Source organism: Schistocerca gregaria, chromosome 4 (genome assembly GCF_023897955.1).
Source record: "Schistocerca gregaria isolate iqSchGreg1 chromosome 4, iqSchGreg1.2, whole genome shotgun sequence".
Lineage (NCBI taxonomy): Eukaryota > Metazoa > Arthropoda > Insecta > Orthoptera > Acrididae > Schistocerca > Schistocerca gregaria.
In genome coordinates this window covers 644922952-644948016 of record NC_064923.1, presented here as the reverse complement: position 1 = coordinate 644948016, position 25065 = coordinate 644922952, and the positions used below count along the sequence as shown (strand labels likewise).

The 25065-nt window shown below is 37.5% G+C and overlaps 1 protein-coding gene across 6 annotated transcripts in view; it reads right to left on the bottom strand.

Annotated features, from left to right (window-relative positions):
• Positions 1 to 25065, bottom strand: part of LOC126365982 (protein TANC2) — a 634979-nt gene that overhangs the window by 30826 nt on the left and 579088 nt on the right. For 3 of the 6 annotated variants that reach the window (XM_050008791.1, XM_050008792.1, XM_050008793.1), the window contains exons 4-16: positions 24751 to 24877; positions 19381 to 19515; positions 18968 to 19090; positions 13403 to 13666; positions 11913 to 12050; positions 11712 to 11819; positions 11220 to 11468; positions 9758 to 9882; positions 9271 to 9390; positions 2445 to 2734; positions 1966 to 2224; positions 966 to 1172; positions 87 to 437 (exon numbers count right to left, since the gene is read on the bottom strand). In XM_050008791.1, the coding sequence (XP_049864748.1) occupies positions 87 to 437; positions 966 to 1172; positions 1966 to 2224; positions 2445 to 2734; positions 9271 to 9390; positions 9758 to 9882; positions 11220 to 11468; positions 11712 to 11819; positions 11913 to 12050; positions 13403 to 13666; positions 18968 to 19090; positions 19381 to 19515; positions 24751 to 24877 (2496 nt within the window). The remainder of the gene's footprint in view (positions 1 to 86; positions 438 to 965; positions 1173 to 1965; positions 2225 to 2444; positions 2735 to 9270; positions 9391 to 9757; positions 9883 to 11219; positions 11469 to 11711; positions 11820 to 11912; positions 12051 to 13402; positions 13667 to 18967; positions 19091 to 19380; positions 19516 to 24750; positions 24878 to 25065) is intronic. The other 3 variants (XM_050008794.1, XM_050008795.1, XM_050008796.1) reach the window with 1 other exon arrangement.

The following is a 25065-nucleotide window of genomic DNA, read 5'->3' as shown; positions in this document are numbered from 1 at the left end:
ATCTGTGTGAGTAGCCTATAATGATGCCACAGGAAGGCATAAGATGTTCTTGCCATAACAAAATAATTTGGATTTTCAGTTCTTACCTTTACATTTGGACTGTAGATATTGCGCATACAGCACAGAGCAGCTGAAACATCAGACGAGCTTACAGCCACCCAGTGTGCCTGGAGATCTCTTGATGAATAACGGTGCAATGTCATATTTTTATACAAGTGTGCCTTCAGCACATGATGGCCCAGTTCGAGTGTTTTTTCTGGATCTAACGGTGCCTGAACTCTTGACAGACGGAATGCAATTCCTGCATGCCCCATTCTAAGGTCAACCACAAACTTGGAGCTCTCACACTCATCACGGCGAACCAACCATTCCCGGAAAGAAGGATGGAAAAACATGTACGTGTTGTCCAGACGTTTCACCAGGAATCCTGATAACAACTGTGGAAATAATAAATAAGCATTATGCACTGTGATTGAATGTTTTGACTACTTATCAGGTTTTCACAAATTATTTAAGAAACATAACTAATTCTATTTAATTTGAGTGGAAATATGTAATTAAAATATATCAGACAAACAAAGTGGGAAAGAAAACATTAAGGTTTCCAGAATAGCCTAAAAGTCCAAAAAAGGACAATTTTCATAGCTGTGATTCTTATTTTAGCTGGCGACAACTTAACTGGAATTTAAATGTATAAAGGCTTTCAATAATTTTGCATTATAAGAGTTTTATAGATGGACAACCATACATGAGTCATCACATCCACAAATCTAAATCTTACACACAATTTATGTTCCAAAAAGTTCATATCCAATGTTAATTATGTACATGAATCACCTCTACAGTATTATTTTGACAATGAAAATGACACTATTGTAAATAACTTAAACTAACAGCTATACAACATAATATGATGTAAATATGGAACATGACATTTTTGGCTAATTTATTGTAAACTGAATTACCTTGAACCTCTGGTGGAACTCATCCCATGGCAGGAACTCTTCAGTGTAAAGTGCGTTAACAGAATAGTAAATCTCTAAAAGAGTCAGAGGATAAAGGGCAGCGAGGCATACACTAAGTATTGGAGCAACTTTCTCAAAAGACCGAAGTGTTGGGAAGCGAAGATTAAAATGCAACAAGAATATTTGTGCCAGGGATACCGGCAGCACCTGCAACAATAATTATGACATTTCATAAAATTAGCATGCTGATTTTTATTTTCGAAAGCAACTCAAGTTAGTTAAATAACACAATAGAAGGATAAAGTTAAAATTCAAGTGACTAATAAGATTTTCAACAAGTAAACATCATTCAGTGTAGAGATAGCCCTAACCTCAAATTTTATAGTTTGCAAATTTTCTATTATTTTCCATTATCATATTATACAAAAGTATACAAAAACTACCTAGTACTAGAGATGTCAAAAATATATAGCAGTGTTTATTTTTCTTGCTTTCTCTCCCCACTCCTTAAATTTATAAATTTACACCTAGCATCCTTCAGGATTCAAGATGAAACATGTTTTTGCTTCCCTCCAGTGGCTGCACCCATATTTTCATTTTCTTCCTCCTATTTTCAACTTTCTCCTAACAAAGCAGAAGTAAGGGGCTGAAAGCTAAACAATGAATCAAAATTCCATTTTTTCTAATACACATAACAGTGCTCATTTTAACAACTGTGAATAACAATAATATGATACAGTAAATTAATGTTTAAACATATGGGATTCCCTCAAAGGACTAATTTCAACCAAAACATAATATGATGCTGCTGGCAACTTTCACAATTAACTCATTCTGAAACTATTGGCCAAGACACCATAATATAATAATAAAAAGAAATCCATTAAGCAAGTATCTGGAGAGCTATGGTTTGTTTATATATTTAATTGTGATTTTACATTCACATTAAAGAACTGTATATTGACACTATAGAAAGACTATAGTCAAGACCAGACATTACCTTATAGCCTGATGACTTCACAACCAAGTGGCCCCTCTCAAGCAGATCAAGTGTAAGTTTAGCAAAAAGAAAGGAACCACGACTCAAAGAGAGGAGGTGCTGAGCAAATCGGAACTGAGAGCCTCCTACACTACCACCATCAAGCTTTCCAGAAGTTGAAGCTACATTGCTCTGGATACTTGGACTGTTACTAAGTCGAAAGTTTATGTAATCCAGGAGATCTTTCTGCAAATTCTCATTCCTGTCAACTTTATCCAGGCTGAAATATAGAATAGTGATATAATTTTTTAACAAAGTTCGCAAGATCACACCTTAACCAATATCATTTCAAAATTTACTTTATATATGAAAGAAGTTAAGCATTTCCTTTTATTAAAATTTGTTTAATCACAGTAGATTTCATGGATCATAGTAAAATAGAGATACAACAAACTACTTAACAAGCAACACAACAATATTGACATAATAATAATACATACCTAATAACACGAAATGGCAATTGTGCTACAGCTTCTTGAAGCTGAGTGCGAACAGTCACAACCAGCTTCAGCCACGGTGGGAAGTCAGCGCAACGACGTGCAAGAAAAGAAGCTAGTGTGTCGCCATGGTCTGGCCTGTGGTACTCAGCCTCACACAGTGCATCAACTAATACTAGGCAGCTCTCACCAGTGAGCTTTCCTGCACGACGTAAGCACCCAAGTGGTTCGAGTACACCACGGCACAGGGCCACGTCTGGGTTTGCTATACATTCTTTCAGCGAAACTGCACCCTGTTTCACAAAATAAAAGCTTTTACATACTTGTGCAATGTGTCTAGTTTTCTCAGAAGTTCAGTTAAACAGAAAAAAAACTTTAATGTTAGAATTAAAAAAGTACATCCTATGTTACTTGGCACGAATAAACTTATATATGAACAATTAATAATTTTTATTTGTGTATTGACTCTTCATCTAGTCTGACACTACAGTTATTCTTGTAACATCCTCCTAAATGCTGCAGTTTGCTCACAACAAAACAACAGTAATAACATTAAGTGATAAAGTCACCTTGTAGGCTATTTAAGATAGATCATATTAAAAATTTCTGCATGCTAATCATATACAGATGAGCAGATCATAATAATAAGACATCTAGTTTAATAACCATAATGCATATATAATCCTTTTAGACCACATGAACTGTCATTATCAACATAAAACATTTTCTTAGAACAGGAATAGTTACCCAGAATAAATATTTTTATCAATTTTTCAAATTCATTCTAGCTATCTGTTAGGAATTTTATATCAGTAGGTCAGGGACAAAATATTTCAATATGTGTTATTCACCTCTTTTTGACCTACATCTACATTTAAACTCTGCAAACCACCATGAGCTGCATGGCAGATGGTACGTCTCATTGTATCAGCTATCAGCTTTTCTTCATGTTCGATTTACATATGGAGTGTGGGAAGAATGATTGCTTGAAGGCTTCTATATGTGTGTAGTAATTACCCTAATTTTATACCCATGATCCCTATGTGAGTTCAAGAGTCTTTCAGTTCAGTTCCTTCAGTGTCTCTGTGATGCTCTGCCATGGATCAAACAAACATGTGACCATTCGTGCTGACCTTCTCTGTACACATTCGACACCTCCTGTTAGTCCTATTTGGTACATTAGAGCAATATTCTAGAACTGGTTACACAAGTAATTTGTAAGCAATCTTCTTTGCAGATCAATTGCACTTCCCAAGTATTCTACTAATAAACCAAAGTCTGCCACGTGCTTTACCCACAAATGAGCCTATATGATCATTTCATTTAATATCCCTACAAAATGTTAAACCCAGTTATTTGTACGAGTTGGCTGATTCCAATGGTGACTCATTGATGTTATAGTCATAGGATGCTAGATTTTTCATTTTGTAAAGTGCACAATTTTATATTTCCAAACATTTAAGGTAAGTTTCAATCTTTGCACCACTTTGAAATCTTATCAAGATCTGACTGAATATTTATGCAGCTTCTTTCAGACAGTACTTCATCATAGATAACTGCTTCATCTGCAAAAAGTCTGAGGTTGCTACTAATATTGTGCATCTTCATATTTTTGTGGAGCGAAGACTGATCCATAACATTTCAGGTGTGTAGCAGCCACACAAATTCGACTTCTTTTTTTAATATTTCAGCTGAATACCATCCACCCAACTTCTGAAGATGGCTGGGCAGTATTTAGCCAAAATATTAGAAGAAGAAGTCAAATTTATGTGGCTGCATGCCTGAAATGTTATGGAGCACTATTAATATTATCTGCAAAGTCATTGATATATGACGTGAATAGCAAGGGTCCCAACACACTTCCCTGGGGCATGCCTGAAGTTACTTCTACATCTGAAGATGACTGTCCATCCAAGACAATATGCTGCGTCCTCCCTATCTAAAAGTGCTCAGTCCAGTCATGAATTTTACTTGACACTCCATATGATCGTACTTTTGACAATAAGCGTACATTTGCTACTGAGTCAAATTCTTTTTGGAAATAAAGAAATACTCCATCTACTTGACTACCTTGATCCAAAGCTTTTAGTATGTCAAGTGAGAAAAGTGCGAGTTGGGTTTCACATGATCAATGTTTTCAGAATCTGTGCTGATTGGCATTGGGGAGGATGATCTAAGTTTCTGCAACAAATTGCTGGACAGTAGTCTTGTGGATCACCTCTATTACACTTCTTGTAGATGGGTGTGACTTGTGCTTTGTTCCGAAGAACTAGACACGGCTTTTTGTTTGAAGGATCTATGATAGATTATAGTTAGAAGAGGTTATAGGATCTGATAGGGTTTCCATCACGCCGTGGAGCATTGTTCAATTTCAGTGATTTCAGCTGTTTCTCAACACCACTTACTTATTTCATTCTTCTTTTCAGTGGTATGAGGATAAAATTGGGGTCATTCCTGGATTTTCCTTTGTAAGGGAATATTTGAAAATGGAGTTTGTTGCAGTCCGGTTCCTTTTGTTTTTTACCTGCATCTACCTGTGAACTCATTGCTGCATATTGGCAGTAGGAAAGCCGAGCAGAAACCCACCATACTGCAACTCTCACCAGAGTGCATACAATGTAACTGTTCTAAGAAACATAATAAAGGTCTTAATTTTGAATCAAAGGTGTACATACCGGCAAAACTTCAGTATATTCTGAACCTTGATAATATACACATTCACTGCCAAGCCCGTGCTAATCTTAACACAGTCATGTATAAATCCTTTTGTTCATGTTACCAAGTTAACGCTAACATATTTCCTGAAATCTGAACAGCTACAAAGCATGGATTGTTCTTAAATGAAAGTGTTTGCCATACTATTAAGTTTATCGGTGTCTAAAGCACTCAAGTTTTTAGTCATCTATCTGCCCAGTATGCGATGCAGAATTACTGCCTTTTTTCATACACAAAATTACTTAAAAAAATCCATACTTTCTAAAAAAAAAAAAAAAACGCTGGAATAAACATGCCTTCAAATTAAAACACTATTGAAGCATGTAGCATAACTAAAACTGACAAATTATAACTTCCTTCAAAGCTCATACTACAGACGACCGTACCATTGAAAGGCTGGACTCCGACTACTTAGACTGCTGTAAGCATTCTCTGTCTCCAAGGGAAAAGATGCATGAAGAGTACTCTATTCTGATTGGTCAGTTTTCTTTAAGGCCAATAGAAAAACGTTATTCTCCCGCATTAGTCCTCACTTTTCATATTTAACCAGTCAACAAATAACAGACTTTCGAACTGTACTTTTTCCCAAAATAAATATTTAACATTCTGATATTTTGTTTATACTTTATGTTATCAACTATTTTCATTTGCTCTCAAATTAGCTTTCCTTTTACCATAAACTTATTTAGCATATCATGATACAAAATTTCCTGTCATACAATGTTCATTAGTAGAACAATGACCTACATATCTACTTTAGACCACATTCAAGCATCATTCAAGCTACTAAAAGCATATACAAAACTTACACAAACATAAATAAACAAAAAATCCTTCAAGAAATAAACAGAACAATTCACAAAAACATTCTCTAGACCTGTTTCTTCAATGTCTCTGTGCACTACCGTCCTCTAGCAGATGAAAATTAGAACTACATACTCGACTGAACCCACTTCAGATCATCTGCCACTGTGCATGCATGAGTCATTCTCCTGATACACAGGCCCTATACAGGAGCTATATAAGGTGCCATGCCTCAGAGTTTCAACTTTTGCTTTGGTACCCTCAGTTTCATTTCCTGTCTTATTTGCTAGGGATTGGACACTACCTTTGGTGCCACTAAAAGGCTTCACATATAACGAGAATTTCTTTGAGTTTTGTGAAATGATATTTGACAATACTCTGCTAGGTAGTCACTACAGGCCTCCAGTGTTGCTCTCTTGACAGCCAAATGCGTCTCGTTCAGCATCTCTTTATCTATAGTCCTACCGTTTGTTTTACACCTATTATGCAGTAATCTCTATTTCTTTAGAAGTTTCTTTGCAGTGACTGTATACCATGGAGGTTCCTCCCTTTATGAACTGTTATAATGGGTATGTATCTATCAATTATTCTTTTAAACTTGAGCCTTAGATCCTCTACATGCTCCTGTCTTGTGCTCAAAGTTTCAAGTTCGTCACTGAGGTGTAAAACTACTTTTTTTTTTTAATCTAGTTTACTGAACAGATACATATTTATGCTTGTTTTAGTTGTCCTCTGTACTTTGGTTATCATTGTTGTCACAACACCATCATGGTCACTGATACCAGTTTCAATGTGCATACCCTCAAAGAGGTCAAGTCTGCTTGTAGCCATTAGATCCAATATATTTTCATCATGAGTGCAATTCTTAACTATCTGTTCCTAGGCAGTTTTCAGAGAAGGCATTCAGTAATGTTCCACAGGATGTCTTATCATGCCCACCACTAACAAAACTATAATTTTTCCAATTAATTGTCAGATGATTAAAGTCTCCACCAATGATTACAGTATTGTTGGGGAACTTACATACAAGTGAACTGAGGTGTTCTCTAAAGTTTTTGGTTACCTCAGGAGATAAGAATGGAGGATGACAAGGATCCAGTTATTATTTTATGCCCAACCCTGATACTGAGTCTTGCTCAAACAATCTCGCATGCAGCTTCAATTTCTATCTCTATGGATTTGAGTTTCATATCCACTGTGACAAATACACCACCTCCATTTTCCACTTGCCTATCCTTTCAATGTACAATCAAATTTACCCCAAAAATCTCACTGCCAGAAATTTCAGGTTTCAACCATCTTTCTGTACCTAGTTTTACATAAGCTTCACTGCTTTTCAGGAGCACTTCAAACTCTGATACTTTATTGTGTATGCTTTGGCAGTTAACTATTAGGATTTTAATATTCTCAACTGTGGGAGGAATTTCTTTCGTTCTTAGACTGATACTTCTGGGTTTCCTACAGCTAGCATTATCTGGATTGAATTGAGAGTTGTCTAATCTAAAAATGCCTTGTGTGCACCCCACACACAGTCAGCTATCTGAGTAGCAGCCTCTGAGTAGTAGCGCACAATTTACTCACTTGGGGGTACCGTACAGTTCTCAACCCTGTGGCACAAGTCCAGTAAGTTGCAGCACAGCTTGTTAGAGAATCTTCAAAGTCTCTGGTTCAATACTTCCACTCTACACAGAACCAAAGGGCCACTATCAGTTCTGGGAACAACACTGCAAATTGTGAGCTTTGTTGAAACTCCATGTATAAGGCTGATCTTCTCAATCTTCTCTGCCAGTCACTAGAATGACCCAAGCATGATCTCGGAGCCCAGCCAACAGCCATCATTTGCTACAATGTGTACCACAATCTGCAGTTGGTTGCACCACTCCAAGGCACATACACTGAGTGCATCTGGTATTCTTTCCTATCCCTTGCTGCTGATTTTTATTGACATGTATACTGAATGAAGTCATCATGTAATGACTTGCAAACATCATATTATATACAAGGTTAATACATACCATATTTGTGTACAAAGGTTTTGTACATCTCATATTTATCTATGTAGGTCAGCTAATATCATAATTTAAATAAAAATAAGTTTTTGACAAGGCATGGACTGTAAATTTCTTCTGTGCTTATTTGCAAATTATATACCTGCTTATAACTTACAATTTTTACTGCCAACCATGGGTTAATTAATATCTGACAGCTAATTTTAGTGCTTTTTTTACTGTTTGTAAAAAATGTATGTCCTATAATAGCTTGTAGATTTTGCTATCATGTATAATTTGGTTTCATACTCTGGTGCAGATAATTCAAAAATTAGAATTCTTTCAGTGAATATAGACATTTAGTTACAAGAAAAGATACCAATTTTGTTTTAAATGCATCCCCAGTATGTTCACTTGTGGATTCTGGCAATTTGGTGGATCACCTTCCTAACCTAATTAATTAAGAATGATAAAGGTTCATTTTTCTCTTCTAATATTGCAGTTAGGGACACATTAATACTTTAAAAGTTTGATGGATTATTTATGAGAGATTTTGTGAGAGAATGTACATATTGTGAATGTGTTGGTAAATAGCGTAACTGATTTCATAGATATCAACAGGATTTTGTGGATAAGCATGCTTCACTGTACTGAAAACTTTATTTCTTAAAGATGAGTTACTTCTGGTCACAATTCCCTAGCACAGGACTGAAAGAAAATACACAAAATATATTAGTTCATTCTTTTGTTTCTCTTGGAGATTATGAAGTGTATGAAGTATAACTGCAACTGAAGTGAGTTGTTTAAAATACTCTAGAATGTGTCTTTTTCAATTTAAATTTTTGTCTTTGGAAATTCTGTCTCAGTTATTACATCTTGACACGTACTAAGTGTATCACTGGTATTGTATCCTTTGATATATGGAACTCAAAATACTGCCAGTGGACCATTCACAAATTTCTTTGAAAATATTACTTCCAAGTTGTTCTGCTGCTGTACTGGGATTGATTAAAGTCATCCGCAAAAAGAACTAATCCTGTTGAGTCTCTTAGGCTTCGTATGTGTGTATCAGTTTGCTGTTGCCTGCCATTTAGACCTTACTCCTGTGTTTATAATGGTGTTTTATCATCAAGATGGATATTTAATCTATAAAAAGTGAATTAAAAGTCATTGATACTCTGCAGAAGTAACAATTCCCATGTGGAAGTTTCTTTCTATTTTATTTATAACAATGTAATTTGTAAGACAAGACACTAGTAAAACCCTGACTTGTGTTATAAGTCATTGATAACTGCAAGAAGAGATAAAATAATAAAATTCACCTGTAGATGTGGTTCACTGAGAAGGTACTCTCTGTAAGCAGACAGTTGTGGGGCCTGACACAGCTGTGCAGCAAGAGAGTGGATAAAGTCTGGCACAAGGCAGGTGTTGTTATTATCCGCCTTAAAGAGAAAGGCATTCAAAAATTAGTTGATCCATTAATGTTTACAAATTTGCAAAGACTAGCAGATAAATTATATACAAATCATAAAAACTTACTATCGATCTATAGTAGATGAAGCTGTATATAATAACTAACCTTAGAGGAAACACAAGTGTCAATAGTTCCTATTATGGACAACAGACCAGAGTTTTCTGATGAAAATGTATATAAACTGAATTTTGCATTTATTTGAACTTCACATTAATTATACTGAAGCAAATGATACAGTTGTGGCATAAAATATGAATATAAATAAATAATATGTTAATAAATACTGTATAAATAAACAAGACATATATGAGAACATACATAAATATTTATTATACCTGGCAAAAGTGATATGCAACAACATGGGATGCCAAGTGGCTAATCCTCTCTGAGACTAGATTTATTTGACAGTAAATGCTCTGAGAGCCCTGTGGCCTGTCTTTTCCATTGCAGACATATGGATCTGAAAACAAAGGAGGTTAATTATATTATACAGATTATAACATACAGATACTACCCAACTGCAAGTTCTCTCTCTCTCTCTCTCTCTCTCTCTCTCTCTCTCTCTCACACACACACACACACACAAACACACACACACACACACACAGACAGAACCACTATAATATTTAGCACTAAATTAATCGTTTTTGCTCCACCTTGAGTTTCTCTGTGTCAAGAGTGACATAAAGAATGGTTCACACTTTTTTGCCTCTTTGCCAGGATTATCTATACACTCCTTCTTTTCACAGGTGACAATCAATTTTTATCTTCTCTCTTCCTTCTTGTTCCACACTAGTCTCATCATAATCATTGATTTTTCTCATGTTAACTTTATACAGCATTCCCTCCATTCAAAACAGTGAAAAAAGACTGGCAGTAACGTCAAATGAATGTGCTCAATTTTCTTTGTTTACTACTCATTATCTCACTTACAAGGGCAAAAAAGCATCACCAATACAATGATGTTATATGAGTTATGTACCAGATATTTAATTCTGAATATAACAACAGAAATGTATAAAGAAACTGAGAATATCATAGATACAATGATAAAGTGGAAGATTACATTTTATAAGCACTTGAAAAGAATGGATAACAAAAAGCTGACAAACAAAATAAATTTCTTTGGCAAAAACCCAAATTTCATGTTTAAAAAAATCTAGATAGAAAACAGACTTTAGAGAAAAGGTACAAAATGTCATGGGTTTCCAGAAAAAGATGCACAGGAAGAGAGAAGAGACTTGTACAGAAAAAAGAAGAGAACAGCAATGGCAAGAGTGAAGAAGTATTGGGGGAAAAAAGGAAAAGTTATGATGTCATAAGCCAGTTGTCCTACATCCTGGAGGATCTATTGGAATGAAAAGTACATCTTGTTTAATCTAATATTGTTTCACTTGGTCCTGAGCTGGTCAAATTTGAAGATAATAATGATGATGATGATAATAGTAACAATAATGACGGCAATGATAACAATAATAAGGAAGGAAGGAAGGAAGAAAGATTAGCGTCTCACATTCCACGACAATGAGGTCATTAGAGACACATAAGAAAATAGAAATGAGTAAACACTAAACAATAAACCACAAGAATTCTACATTGCATACTTATTTTACATATCGATTAAATTCTTAGAAAAATCGAGAAGATTTTATTATTTATTAATGCAAATAAATAAGTTTTCTCCATTTTGCAGACAAATACAAAACACAATAACTACTTCTGTATGGCATTAAGTTAGACAACACATGAATCAAGAACCATCATTTTATAAGAGAACACAGAAAATTAATATATTACCTTGTTGGTAAGCTGGATCCCTTCGACGGCCAAAGCAGCTGTACTCTACAAGCTGCAAAATTAATGCTGTTTTACCAGTACCTGGATTACCAGAAACTATGACACCAGGACTGCTAGAAGCCAAAGCATCTTCCATCTCACGGATCAACCAATGGCGACCAAGGAACAACGGATCAGGTTCTTGTAATGGAACTTCGAAGAACAAAGGTTTCAGAGTTAACTGTGGTGTGCGATACTGTGCAAACCGAACTGAAATAAGAGAATAAATTGAAAATAACACTGCCATTTTTATAAGTTGTATTTATCCTTATAGCAAGACAAATTTGAGTTTGCCATTTTTCTATATTAGTCTCCCCATCTACAAAGTTACTACGATTGAAAAATACTTCCCACATTTCGAGTTAATCTACTACAGTGTGGAAGCTCCTTCTTGTATTACAAATATGTTATAGTAACAATAGAGCAAAAACTTAATTTTACAGCCTTGCTTACCTTTAGGATCTATTGGACCTTTGACAGATCCTGTTCTGGCTGACCTACGTATGGAGGCTCGCCTGTTTTTGAACACATTCAGTTCTTCAACCTGGCCTGGCTGAGAGGCTGTAACAGATCAGTGTTGTACATAACCAACAATATTCAATATTGTAATATTTAGATCAATAGACTAAAACTTGGATCTCTGTTTCAACATACTTGTCACAGAATGCCTCCTACTGACAGGACTTGAGGAACAATTGCTCTGGCCAGAGACAGACATAAGTGAAGTAATACTGTCTGATGATGGGTCCTTCAGTGTCCTCGAATGGCTGTGGACATCTGCTTCTGAAGAACCTGAAATTATTTATGTTGTTCATAAAGTAGCTGCTTGCTTTGATACACACAATAATACTTGCTGATCAGATGATGCAGAAGAATGTCTGAAATTATGCCATTACAAAGTGTTTGTGTGTGTGTGTGTGTGTGTAAAGTCATTATGTCATGTGACTGTGATGGCCTCAGGGCTTGAAGTAACTGTGTGCATGATTGGTAACACATGCAATATTGTTGCTTTTTATCACAGACAGCTTGTGGCAACCCAATGCAGGTGAGTCATTCATAAGTAAAATGAAACAGTACTATATTAACGGATACATGGCGCATGGAATGGGATGAAACCCTAATAACTGGTACAATAGTATGTACCCTCTGCCATGCACCTCAGGTGGTTTGCAGAGTATAGATGTAGATGTAGACATAACTTCACTTCCAGCTAATTTTATCCATGTAACAATGCTTCACTTGCGGTGAGGTAGCAGAAAGTTATTTTTTACTGTAATTGGTTACATGAACTAACTTACTTTATGTTGCAGTCTGTTTACCTTTTAATCTATGTGAGTTAATGGAAAGGGTATTCATGTCTGTTATATAAGTCCACTCAAGTTTTTGTATGTGGTCCTTAACAGTATTATGATTGGCCTTTTATTTTAATAAACAACAATAAATACACCAGTGAAAATGATTTTTATGTTCTGATTTAAGAAACAAATGGTATAAAATTAGCTTATTAACTTCAAGAAGTTGCAATGACTAGGACAGACTACACAACTCAGGAACATTTATCACAACTCATCCAAGGGTCATCCAATAGCTAGACAGGTGGGAGAAAAAAGAACTAGTATGTGTTTACTTCAAAGAATATCCATTCTCATACTGGATCAGGAAACACTAAAAGAGACTGTAAAAAATCAGTTACAAATTCTACAACAACCTGTAGGTTATTTGTACACCTAGCTAATTATTATTAAAAGAATTTCATTGGTATTTTCTGTCACATGTCCATGCAACACGAGGGGAAGATAGCTTACCTAGCAAGGCTACAAGTTTTACTTGAAATATCCATCCGCTGCTCACAACTCTGGCTTTAATACTCATTATGGGACAAATTTCCTACAGTTGTGTAGTTTGTACTTTGACTTTGTACTGTCATTTCGAAATGATTCCTCCATTTCAAATATTATTTTAGAGTTTTCAGATCAATATAAGTGCAAAGTGAACCATTATTTCATACGACTAAGTAACAAATAACTGAGGCAGAATCCAACTTTTTAAGAAATGATAAAATACAGTTCTCTTGTAACACAGTAAAAGGCTTATTGCAAAGTTCTCATATCCACAAAACAAATAATTTTATTTTCTTGACCTACCTGTCAAAGTTGACACTGGACTTGTGTTACTAGAGGCAAGGGTGTTGGCCTCTAGTGACGCAAGTGATGAGAAGGATGTGCTGGCACGGCCAGCTGAACTTGGACGGGACTGTGGCTGCGTGTGGCCGCTGGACTGTTGCGCACGTCGACGTGCACTTTCTCCCAGCAACAGGCCCAGTCGCACATACAGATCATTCTGTGATGAGGATGAAGCAGGGGGCTTCTTGCAGCTGGATACAGGACGCACAGTTCCACCCTCATCATCTGTGCAATAATTCAGCACAGTCAAACTCAGGAGCATTAAAAAAGTAAAACTTCAATCATCCAATATCTGTCAGAGACAATGTTCTTGGAAATTGTACACTAATACAAAAAAAATGACACACCATGAATAAATTATCAGAATGTGATGTACTTGTACAGACAAACAAATGATTACAATTCCAGAAAAATTGGATGATTTGTTTAAGAGAAAGAGCTTCACAAATTGAGCAAGTCAATGTTGTGTTAGACCACATTATCACCCTCATGCAAGCATTTATGCAACTTTGCATTGATTGATAGAGTTGTTGGATGTCCTCCTGAGGGATATCATGCCATATTCTGTCCAACTGTTGATTTCTTTCTTTTTTTTTTTTTTTTTTTTTTTTTTTTTTTTTTTTTTTTTTTTTTTTTTTTTGTCATCAGTCTACTGACTGACTTGATGCGGCCCACCACGAATTCCTTTCCTGTGATAACCTCTTCATCTCAGAGTAGCACTTGCAACCTACGTCCTCAATTATTTGCTTGACGTATTCCAATCTCTGTCTTCCTCTACAGTTTTTGCTCTCTAGAGCTCCCTCTAGTACCATGGAAGTCATTCCCTCATGTCTTAGCAGATGTCCTATCATCCTGTCCCTTCTCCTTATCAGTGTTTTCCACATATTCCTGTTGATTTAGATTGTCAAAAACCTGAGCTGGTTGGCGGCCCTGCCCGTGTCGTTCCCATAGTTCTTAATTGGGTAATGATTCAGTGATCTTGTTGGCCAATGTAGGGTTTGGCAAGTGTGAAGAAAAGCAGTAGAAACTTTCACTGTGTATGAGCAGACATTATCTTGCTGAAATGTAAGCCCAGAATGGCTTGTCATGAAGGGCAATGAAATAGGGTGTAGTATATCATTGACATACTGCTGTACAGTAAGGGTGCTGTGGAGGAGTCCTGCTATGGAAAGAAGTGGCACCCCAGACCATTACTTCAAACTGTCAAACTGTATGGTGGGTGACAGTCCAGGGTGTCTCCAGTCAAGTCTTCACTGGTCATTGGGATTCAGTTCATGTGAGACTCAGCACTGAAGACAATTCCATACCAGTTGATGAGATTCCAGGCTGAAGTCAAGTCTGAAGACACTCCAGACAGCAGTGGGATAACATCCTGACTGTCGCCATTTGCAGCACTCTTACAGCACAGCAGTACAGGGACGATATTCTATGCCCCTTTTTGTTGCATCCAGAGTTTACATTTCAGCAAGATAATGCGCACCCTCATATGGTGAGAGTTTCTAGTCTTCGTGCTTGCCAAACACTACCGTGACCAGCAAAGTCACTGGATTTCTCCCCAACTTAGAATGTTTGGAGCACTGTGGGCACGGCCGTCCAACCATGACAGGATTTAGATGATCAAAGGCACCAATTCGACAGAATTTGGCATGATATCCCTCAGAAGAACATCCAACAACAATATAAATTAATGCCAAGCTGAATAAATGCTTGCAAAAGAACTAGAGGCAGATCAACACGTTACTGACTTGCTCGATTTGTGAAGCTCTTTCTCTTCAATAAATCATCCAGTTTTTCTGGAACTGTACTCATTTGTTTGTCTGTACATGGACATCACGTCTACCAATTTCAGTCCTATTCAGATGATTTCTTTGCGATGCATCTTTTTTTCCCCTTAGAGAGTCTATGTGATAATTGGTCAGTTTTTTTTATACAAGTGAGTTACAATCCAAAGAGTTTTATTACAGAAGAATTTGTCTAGTAGGACCTTCACAGAACTTAATCCAAAATATTTTATGATCATACACTCCTGGAAATGGAAAAAAGAACACATTGACACCGGTGTGTCAGACCCACCATACTTGCTCCGGACACTGCGAAAGGGCTGTACAAGCAATGATCACACGCACGGCACAGCGGACACACCAGGAACCGCGGTGTTGGCCGTCGAATGGCGCTAGCTGCGCAGCATTTGTGCACCGCCGCTGTCAGTGTCAGCCAGTTTGACGTGACATACGGAGCTCCATCGCAGTCTTTAACACTGGTAGCATGCTGCGACAGCGTGGACGTGAACCGTATGTGCAGTTGACGGACTTTAAGCGAGGGCGTATCGTGGGCATGTGGGAGGCCGGGTGGACGTATCGCTGAATTGCTCAACACGTGGGGCGTGAGGTCTCCACAGTACATCGATGTTGTCGCCAGTGGTCGGCGGAAGGTGCACGTGCCCATCAACCTGGGACTGGACCGCAGCGACGCACGGATGCACGCCAAGACTGTAGGATCCTACACAGTGCCGTAGGGGACCGCACCGACACTTCCCAGCAAATTAGGGACACTGTTGCTCCTGGGGTATCGGCGAGGACCATTCGCAACCGTCTCCATGAAGCTGGGCTACGGTCCAGCACCCCGTTAGGCCGTCTTTCGCTCACGCCCCAACATCGTGCAGCCTGCCTCCAGTGGTGTCGCGACAGGCGTGAATGGAGGGACGAATGGAGACGTGTCGTCTTCAGCGATGAGAGTCGCTTCTGCCTTGGTGCCAATGATGGTCGTATGCGTGTTTGGCGCCGTGCAGGTGAGCGCCACAATCAGGACTGCATACGACCGAGGCACACAGGGCCAACACCCGGCATCATGGTGTGGGGAGCGATCTCCTACACTGGCCATACACCTCTGGTGATCGTCGAGGGGACACTGAATAGTGCACGGTACATCCAAAACGTCATCGAACCCATCGTTCTACCATTCCTACCAAGGGAACTTGCTGTTCCAACAGGACAATGCACATCCACATGTATCCCGTGCCACCCAATGTGCTCTAGAAGGTGTAAGTCAACTACCCTGGCCAGCAATATCTCCGGATCTGTCCCCCATTGAGCATGTTTGGGACTGGATGAAGCGTCGTCTCACGCGGTCTGCTCGTCCAGCACGAACGCTGGTCCAACTGAGGTGCCAGGTGAGAATGGCATGGCAAGCCGTTCCACAGGACTACATCCAGCATCTCTACGATCATCTCCATGGGAGAATAGCAGCCTGCATTGCTGCGAAAGGTGGATATACACTGTACTAGTGCCGACATTGTGCATGCTCTGTTGCCTGTGTCTATGTGCCTGTGGTTCTGTCAGTGTGATCATGTGATGTATCTGACCCCAGGAATGTGTCAATAAAGTTTCCCCTTCCTGGGACAATGAATTCACTGTGTTCTTATTTCAATTTCCAGGAGTGTATTTAATGATGGCTTGATTCTACCATATTAGCAATGGTAAATTTTCATTTAAATACATCTATTTGCAGAAAGAACACTCCTTTATACGAATATGAGCCCAAGGAGACCACTTAAAATCAACTGATGAAGTAGTGCTGGATCTTTCATTTGCACGACATACTTGCCCTCACTTCTGATATTAAAGGTATGGGTGTGTGGCACAAGTGGGGCAGGGTCATGCAGAAAGATACAGTATCATCTTATTTTGGTATGTTAATTTTTCCCATAAGTAGTCATGGTACTGCTGTGATTACATCTTCCAGGATTAAAAAAATCATCCTATTCAATAAAATTAGCAAACTAATCCTGTAATATAGAAACATTTACGGTCCTGTTATGGCCAAAATTTAGTGTTAAACTGAGTAAAATGAGTAGGTATAAGATCACAACAGGAGAATAGTTTATCATCTGTAACTGAATACAGATATGACTGTAACTACAGAAATAAATAATGGCCTCGCTACAGTCCTCACTAAAAGCCTTAATCTCTTCCATCAACTTCAGATTACATTTCATCAGTCTGCTTGAGATGCATGTTACTAACACTAGTGCAATTTTTTAAATTAAAAAATTCTACTCAATTCATGAATAAACATACTAGCAAGCTTATTTTATAAAATTTCCTCTTGCCATACAAATAAATTACTTTTTACATCAAGATATGTTACAAAGTTATACAAGTATATTTGCATTTTTTATACACACCACATGTAGTCCAACTACAAAAAACTATGCTAATAGTTGCAAGCCTGGTGAATTTGATTATTAAAGTAGCAACTGGGTTAGTATAAGCAATTCTATTATTTTCTTGCACATCAAGAGGAATAGTTAGATTTATTAAATATGAAACCAGTGTAGTAGAAAATACCTCTTCAAATGTTAAATATCAGTCTGTCACATGCTTGTGCCACAATCCACAATTTATGTACAATAATGCAATTGTGACGTTAATTATGTGCAACCAAAGTGAAATTTCATTTGTAACCAAACATTTGTTCTGAACACATAAAGTGGGGTGGGGAGGGGGCGTTGTGAATTTTACAAAACTCCACATGGCTGGTAGTCTTTAAAAGACTACTGTGGAAAGAAATTATCGCATGACCTAAGAAGTACTGAAGGGGAAAATAATTGAAAATAATTGCTGCTATAAGTAATAGTCTCATTTATTTTGCAGAGAAAATAGATATGTGAAAAACAACACTTGATTTTCCATGTAGTACAAACACAACAATCTCACTGTCATAAATGTCATGAGACAACATTTTTATCGACGTAGAAACTAGGTTCAATTTTGAGAATAAACACATGCTAATACGAAACACACAATTTCTTTCTTTTTGTGTCATGATGCATACCACCCTGTTAAGAATGATTCAAAGATACAAGTAGCTCTCTTAATTTTGATAATAATAGAGGGAGGAAATTCCCACAGCCATTGAAAACAAAGAGGATAGGAAAACAATACTGTATTTTAAAAAATCCCAGTGATAAAGCAGAGTGAAAGAGGTAACGCAAATACGTAAACCAAAAGAGGGAAATGCAAATACATAAACAAAAAGAATGGGAAACATGGACACACCATCACCAACAGATTAATGGCAGGGGAATGAGGCTGAACATAGAAACTATAATAAACAGTCAGTCACTGTAAGCAAAAGGATGGGAAGAGACAAACAGAAGAGAAAAAAGCCAAGAGATATTGATTGTTACTGTATGCTGCAGTGTAAGAGATGTATTTACATTTATTTTATTTGTTCAATGTATTAATTTATTACAATAAACAGTTTCTTCTTTTCTTGATGACCCACTGGCTATGAAGTAAACACAACTGAATAGTGCATCCAACCCCTCATCAATGACATTAGTAACACAATACACTAACAGAGTACTAGATGGAACAAATAAATCTAACAACACAGCACACAAAAAACAACAAACTATTCAATTCCATTCAAAACTTAGATATACAGATTAGCAGAGTACAAACAGATATATGCACAAATAACTGCAAGCAGGTTTGATTAAACAGACATGCAGTTCACAAGGACCTTGGACAGACTCAGCCAGCATATTGAGTCCAGCACTGCTCCCTCCAACAGACCACAGAGACTTAATCTTGTTGAAGACGTAGCTTGGCCAATACCGGCCTTCTGTTGACGCTGTCATACTTGCTAGAAGTGAAAATGGAACTTAGCTAATTTCTGAACTTCATAATAATTTTCTTAAGTGAGGCTGTGTAATGCTCCTTACAGTCATCAATAAAATTTAGTGATTTCTGTGACAGTAATCAAAATGTCCCATATAAAATTAAAAGAATGTAGTAAGCATAAAACTTCTTAAGGTATTGCCATACGTAAGCTATTTGTTTGATGTTTCACTCTCTCTTTGTGTGTCTTTCTTTCTCCTCTCTTCTGGTTGGCATGAGGTACCTCATGAGGTAATGTTATGAATTTCAACTAACCTGAAAGTGCTGCACTATCTGGAGGATGGGGTGATCCACCAGGAGTTGTGCCACCTGTCCGCTGCCCCCAAGCACTACGCAAAGACTTTGGACTCAGAAAAAATCGTCTCCGGCTCTGTGGTGGTGTAGGACAGCCTAAAAAGTGTTGAGTTCTTCTTGAGTACTTAATAAAAAGTATGCACATCATCCAACATAAATATTTCCCTGTGTCATAAGTAACTGAATAAGATTGCACATATGGTTTACTGTTAGGAACACTAGTCATTTCTCCCAAAGACAACAGGCTTTAAGGAGCATTATAGGGGAGGCAAAAAATTAAGGCCTGACATGATATGCCAGGCTCATTCATTCAACATGTTAGATTGATTTTTTTACACAAAAATGCTAAACATTTTTGTTGAGTTCTTTACAAGGCAAATTTGGATTGCACTACTGATACTGCCAGGTTTCGGAAGAACTGAAATAAGCTGTATGATGCAAGCATCTTGGGCTACCCTCAAATGGTGTCATTATACTAAACCACCACATGTAGCCCACATGGTCGCAAATAACACTGGCCATAGTTGCATGACTAGAGTGGCAGTGACCACTCATTTCACTTTACAGCCCTGACTTGGCATACACTGAATTTTGTCATTCCCCATATATGAATTACTTGTTGGTAGGTTTACATTTTCAAACTGATACTGATGCTCAGACCAACAGGAGACGAGTGTTGGAAGAGGGCATGATTCCAGAAATTTCTATAGAATTTTCTAATAAAATAATAAGGTTGAAAGCCTCAGGGTATGTAGAAAAGTTATACAGATAATATGACATGCAAAGTTTTCATGAACATATTACAAAATAAAAGTAGTACAAAGTGGGAAACATATATTGCATGACAGTCACACCAGTTAAGTTTATGAATCTGTCACAACTAAAGTCTTTTAAAAACATGATCTCTAGAATAAAACTACAGTAAAACAATAAGACATAACAGGTGTAGCAGGGATATGTACATAGTAGGATAGACAGATAGCCAGTAGCAGACATGATAGCCAATAGCAGACATCTATGTAGACAAAATATAATGAAATAAAACCTATGGCTTCTGGCCATGTAGACTTGCTATGCATCCACTGTCTGATTGAAAACAATATAGCCTGATTAAAACTACTCATTAGTTGACTCTCTGTGTCTTGAAACTGATGTCTTATAACAGAGCTCTCAATGTCAGATGCAAACTCCCCATTACTGCCAAGTATTTCCACAAAGTGTCAGTCCACCTGCAAAGTTCAAGGAAAGCATAACAGCTAGTGCTTGGTACCCTGCAACCTATTTGGCTACCACTGTTTGCAACAGACAACAGCACAGTCTACCCAACAAGTAATGTTAACTAACTATGCCTTAGAACTAGATGTGTTCTCATTTGTCAAACAGAGAGTCGGGTTGCAAGTATTGATTTTAAAATTAGATATTTGTGGAGGCTGCTGAAAGACAAAGGGTACCAAGTACAATTAAGTGTCTTATGCTTTGAAAGGGGAGAACTAAAAGATTCAGAGGCTAAACTGTAAATGAGATGATTAAGTCATGACCTCAAGAGCTTAAAGAATCATAACAGTAGTTACCAGTAATAGTATGGAAAATAATGGGAAGAAATGGATAAATGATGGGGAAATGAATACTCAATAGAAGGGTGGGCTGAAAAGAGTAGAATACTGAATGAAAAGAGAGGAATAACATAGTGAAAGCGGCAAAAGACCAGATTTAAAAAATGCTAGGAATGCATGAAAGAACAACATAAATAGCACTGTGATATAAGGAACTAAACTAGTAGAGAAAGTTCAGTGGAAATCAAATGAAAGTGAAAGAGATTAGAATTAAACAGCAACAATGATGAGAAAACATTATGACATAAAGAAATAGAAAATTGGATTGTCAAATAGTAGAAACCAATTAACTGAAAAAAGTACCATGAAACTGCAACACATAAAAACTCATAGAGGATAGCAAAGAGTGACAATATGGAAGATCCCTGAACCAGAAGTTCATTCATCAAGAAAGGAAGAGGACATATTCAGAGTGAACATAACTATTCAAGGCATAAATATGAAAATCATCCAGAAAGTAAGTGATATAAGAGGGAAAACATTACAGAAATGCCTGAAAGAAACTATTATCCATGGTAATCCTGGACATAAATTTGACTTTTGCCCAAAAGACAGCAATCGTGAATCACAAACAAACACAGAAAAATGTATTCATCCTCATTTCTCATAATTTTGACAAAGAGGGCTTAAGAAATCTTTATTTAATCTGATATTTTCTATTTAGTACATTGGTGAAAGAGAGGGAAAAAATGAAATGTGATAAGATGAGCAGCAGGCAGTACATTCATCATGCTTTCATTAAATAATGCCATTATATGGGCTAGTGTAGGTATAAGCAGGATCCACTAGACACAGATACATTCCTGCCCAACACAATTAAAGGCCTTAATTCCTTTTGTTTCTGAAATTGTATGTCATGTGACAATGATAAATGGATTCCCTGAGAACAGAGTCAGAGATTACTAATTTACTATTTTAAGTTTATATATTACAGACATTCTGATCATGAGGCGATCTGCAGACTGTAAAATTTGAAGAAATACTTAAGTGTCAAGACTGCATTTAAATATTTATTTTTAATTGATGACTAGTTTCAATAGTAATTTTCTGTCATCATGGATCTCACCTTTTTCAAATTTACGTTGCGTATTTCGACAATGTTGAAAATTTAACTAGTTTGGAAATGGAATTTTTACCAGCAGGTAGATCACCGCAAATCAGCATGTCATTAATAAAAATACTACTTACATTCATGTTGCCATGCAACTTTTGCTTATTACTAGTGTCCACACACATGCTCGACTGGATCTGTACTCTCCAGCACCAGATGAGCATGTGTGTGGTGCATGTAATCAGTGAAAGTTGCATTATCCACAGGAAATGAATGTGGTTTGGATGTTGTCCAAATGTACATATAAATTTATGGGAAACCATTTCAAGAAAAGGGAACATACAAATACAAAGTACTACAACTTTATACACATCTATGCTTACAGTATTATAAATGCAAAGTCTGTTTTCCACAGGGCTTTACTTTTGTCCTCACTAAGCAGCAAGTCCTCATACACACTACAAAAATTCAGTAAAGATTTTACATTGCACAAGAGTTCTCTGTTAGATATGCAAATATAAAAGAAGCTTAGGGGCGAAAGACAGTATTTTAAGTTTTGACTTAATATAAACATAATCAAAAATATTTATATGTTCTGCATTGACATTCACTGATTAGAAACACTGTTCAAGCCAATTTTTTTTAAAAGTGTGCTACAAATTTGTTCTCATCTTCTAATTTTCTGATGTTGACTGGTAGTCTGTTGTAAAGTTTTGACCACCTTGTTCTTTTTGGTTGCCAAGTATGGAGTGTTCTGTTATTTCAGGTACTATAATTATCGAAGGAGGGGTTTGCCTAAAAACTTGGAAGGTAGGCCTTGACATATTTGTGTGTACAATATTTTAAGCGATTTGAACATGGAATTGCAGTGTTTCTGTGGATGCCTCTGTGTTATTCAGATAGACCTCCTCTATGACAAGAAAATTTGTTTTTGGTAGCAAGTGCAGGAACTCCAATATATTATTCCCTATATTGCAACAAACTGAAAATAGCCAAGATATGCCATCCTGGCACCCACTGAGGAACAAATAGTTGCAATAATTTTAAGAGCAAAACAGACTGAATTGGGTTTCTGCACAAGTTTAATTACATGGTCATTAAACTTCAACATAAGTCCCAAGTAATTTTGTAGATGTTAATCTGTCTATGGATTTGTAGCCCCACATCAGATCATGATTTACATTTTGACTTGTTGTCCCAAACTGCATATACACTATGTGATCAAAAGTATCTGGTCACCCCCAAAGACAAACGAAATTCATATTAGGTGCATTGTGATGACACCTACTGCCAGGTACTCCATATCAGTGACCTCAGTAGTCATTAGGTATCTTGAGAGAGCAGACTGGGGTGCTCCGTGGAGCTCAAGGACTTCGAATATAGTCAGTTGATTGGGTGTCACTTGTGTCATACTTCTGAACACAAGATTTCCACATTCCTAAACATCCCTAGGTCCACTGTTTATGATGTGATAGTGAAGTGGAAATGTGAAGGGACACATACGGCACAAAAGCGTACAGGCTGACCTCGTCTGTTGACTGACAGAGACCACCGGCAGTTGAAGACGGTTGTAATGTGTAATAGACAGATATCTATCCAGACCATTCCACAGGAACTCCAGACTGCATCAGGATCCACTACAAGTAATATGACAGTTATGTGGGAGGTGAGAAAACTTGGATTTGATGGTCGTATGACTGCTCATAAGCCACATATCACGCCGGTAAATGCAAAATGATGTCTTGCTTGGTGTAAGGAATGTTAACATTGGACGACTGAACAGTGGAAAAACATTGTGTGCAGTGACGAATCACGGTACACAATGTGGCGATCCGATGGCAGGACGCGAATGCCTGGGGAACGTCATCTGCCAGCCTGTGTAGGGCCAAGAGTAAAATTTGGAGGTGGTGGTGTTACGGTGTGGTCACGCTTTTCATGGAGGGGGCTTGCATCCCTTGTTGTTTTGCACGGCACTATCACAGCATAGGCCTACATTGATGTTTTAAGCACCTTCTTGCTTCCCACTGTTGAAGAGGTATTCGAGGGTGGCGAGTGCATCTTCCAACACGATTGAGCAACTGTTCATAATGCACGACCTGTGGTGGAGTGATTACATGACAATAAGATCCCTGAAATGGACTGGCCTGCACAGAGTCCTGACCTGAATCCTATAGAACATCTTTGGAATGTTTTGAAACACTGACTTTTTGCTAGGCCTCACCGAGTGAAATCGATATCTTTCCTCAGTACAACACTCCGTGAAGAATGGGCTGCCACTCCCCGAGAAACCTTCCAGCACCTGACTGAACGTATGCCTGAGAGAATGGAAGCTGTCATCAAGGCTAAGGGTGGGCCAACACCATATTGAATTCCAGCATTACCGATGCAGGGTGCCATGAACTTGTAAGTCATTTTCAGCCAGGTGTCCGGATACTATTGATCATATGGTGTAATTTGTTTTATTTGCATTGAACCAAGAGTGAACATACTTTAGGACTTGATCAGTAGCTATTTGCAATATTTGCTTTGGTGTACTTATTATCACACTAGTAACATCTGCGAGTAGTATAGCATTGGCTGCACTATGTGAAGTGTGAATGTCATTTATGTAGACAAACTAACAGTTGACTCATTTACTCAAAAGAAGCAGCAAACTATGATACATACTTTGAGTCATGATGCCAGCACCATCTGCTGGTGTTGCTCCAGCCCGCCTTTGTGTAGGTCTGGATTTCGGAAGCCTACTAGGAGACGGCCAGTCCTGTGCTTGCTGCTGTTGTTGATGCTGCCGAGTCTGAAACAAGCCATATAATTCAAAACTATAAATTTAAGGAAAAACTTCCAGAAGTAAAAATGATGACTTCAGTTGTGTTTAACAGACTTACAGTATGTATCATGGAGTATAGTTCATATTTTTAGCAGGATAGGTTACCTTTTAAAGCTACAACACACTGACATTTCTTTTAAAAATGTTTTTTTTTT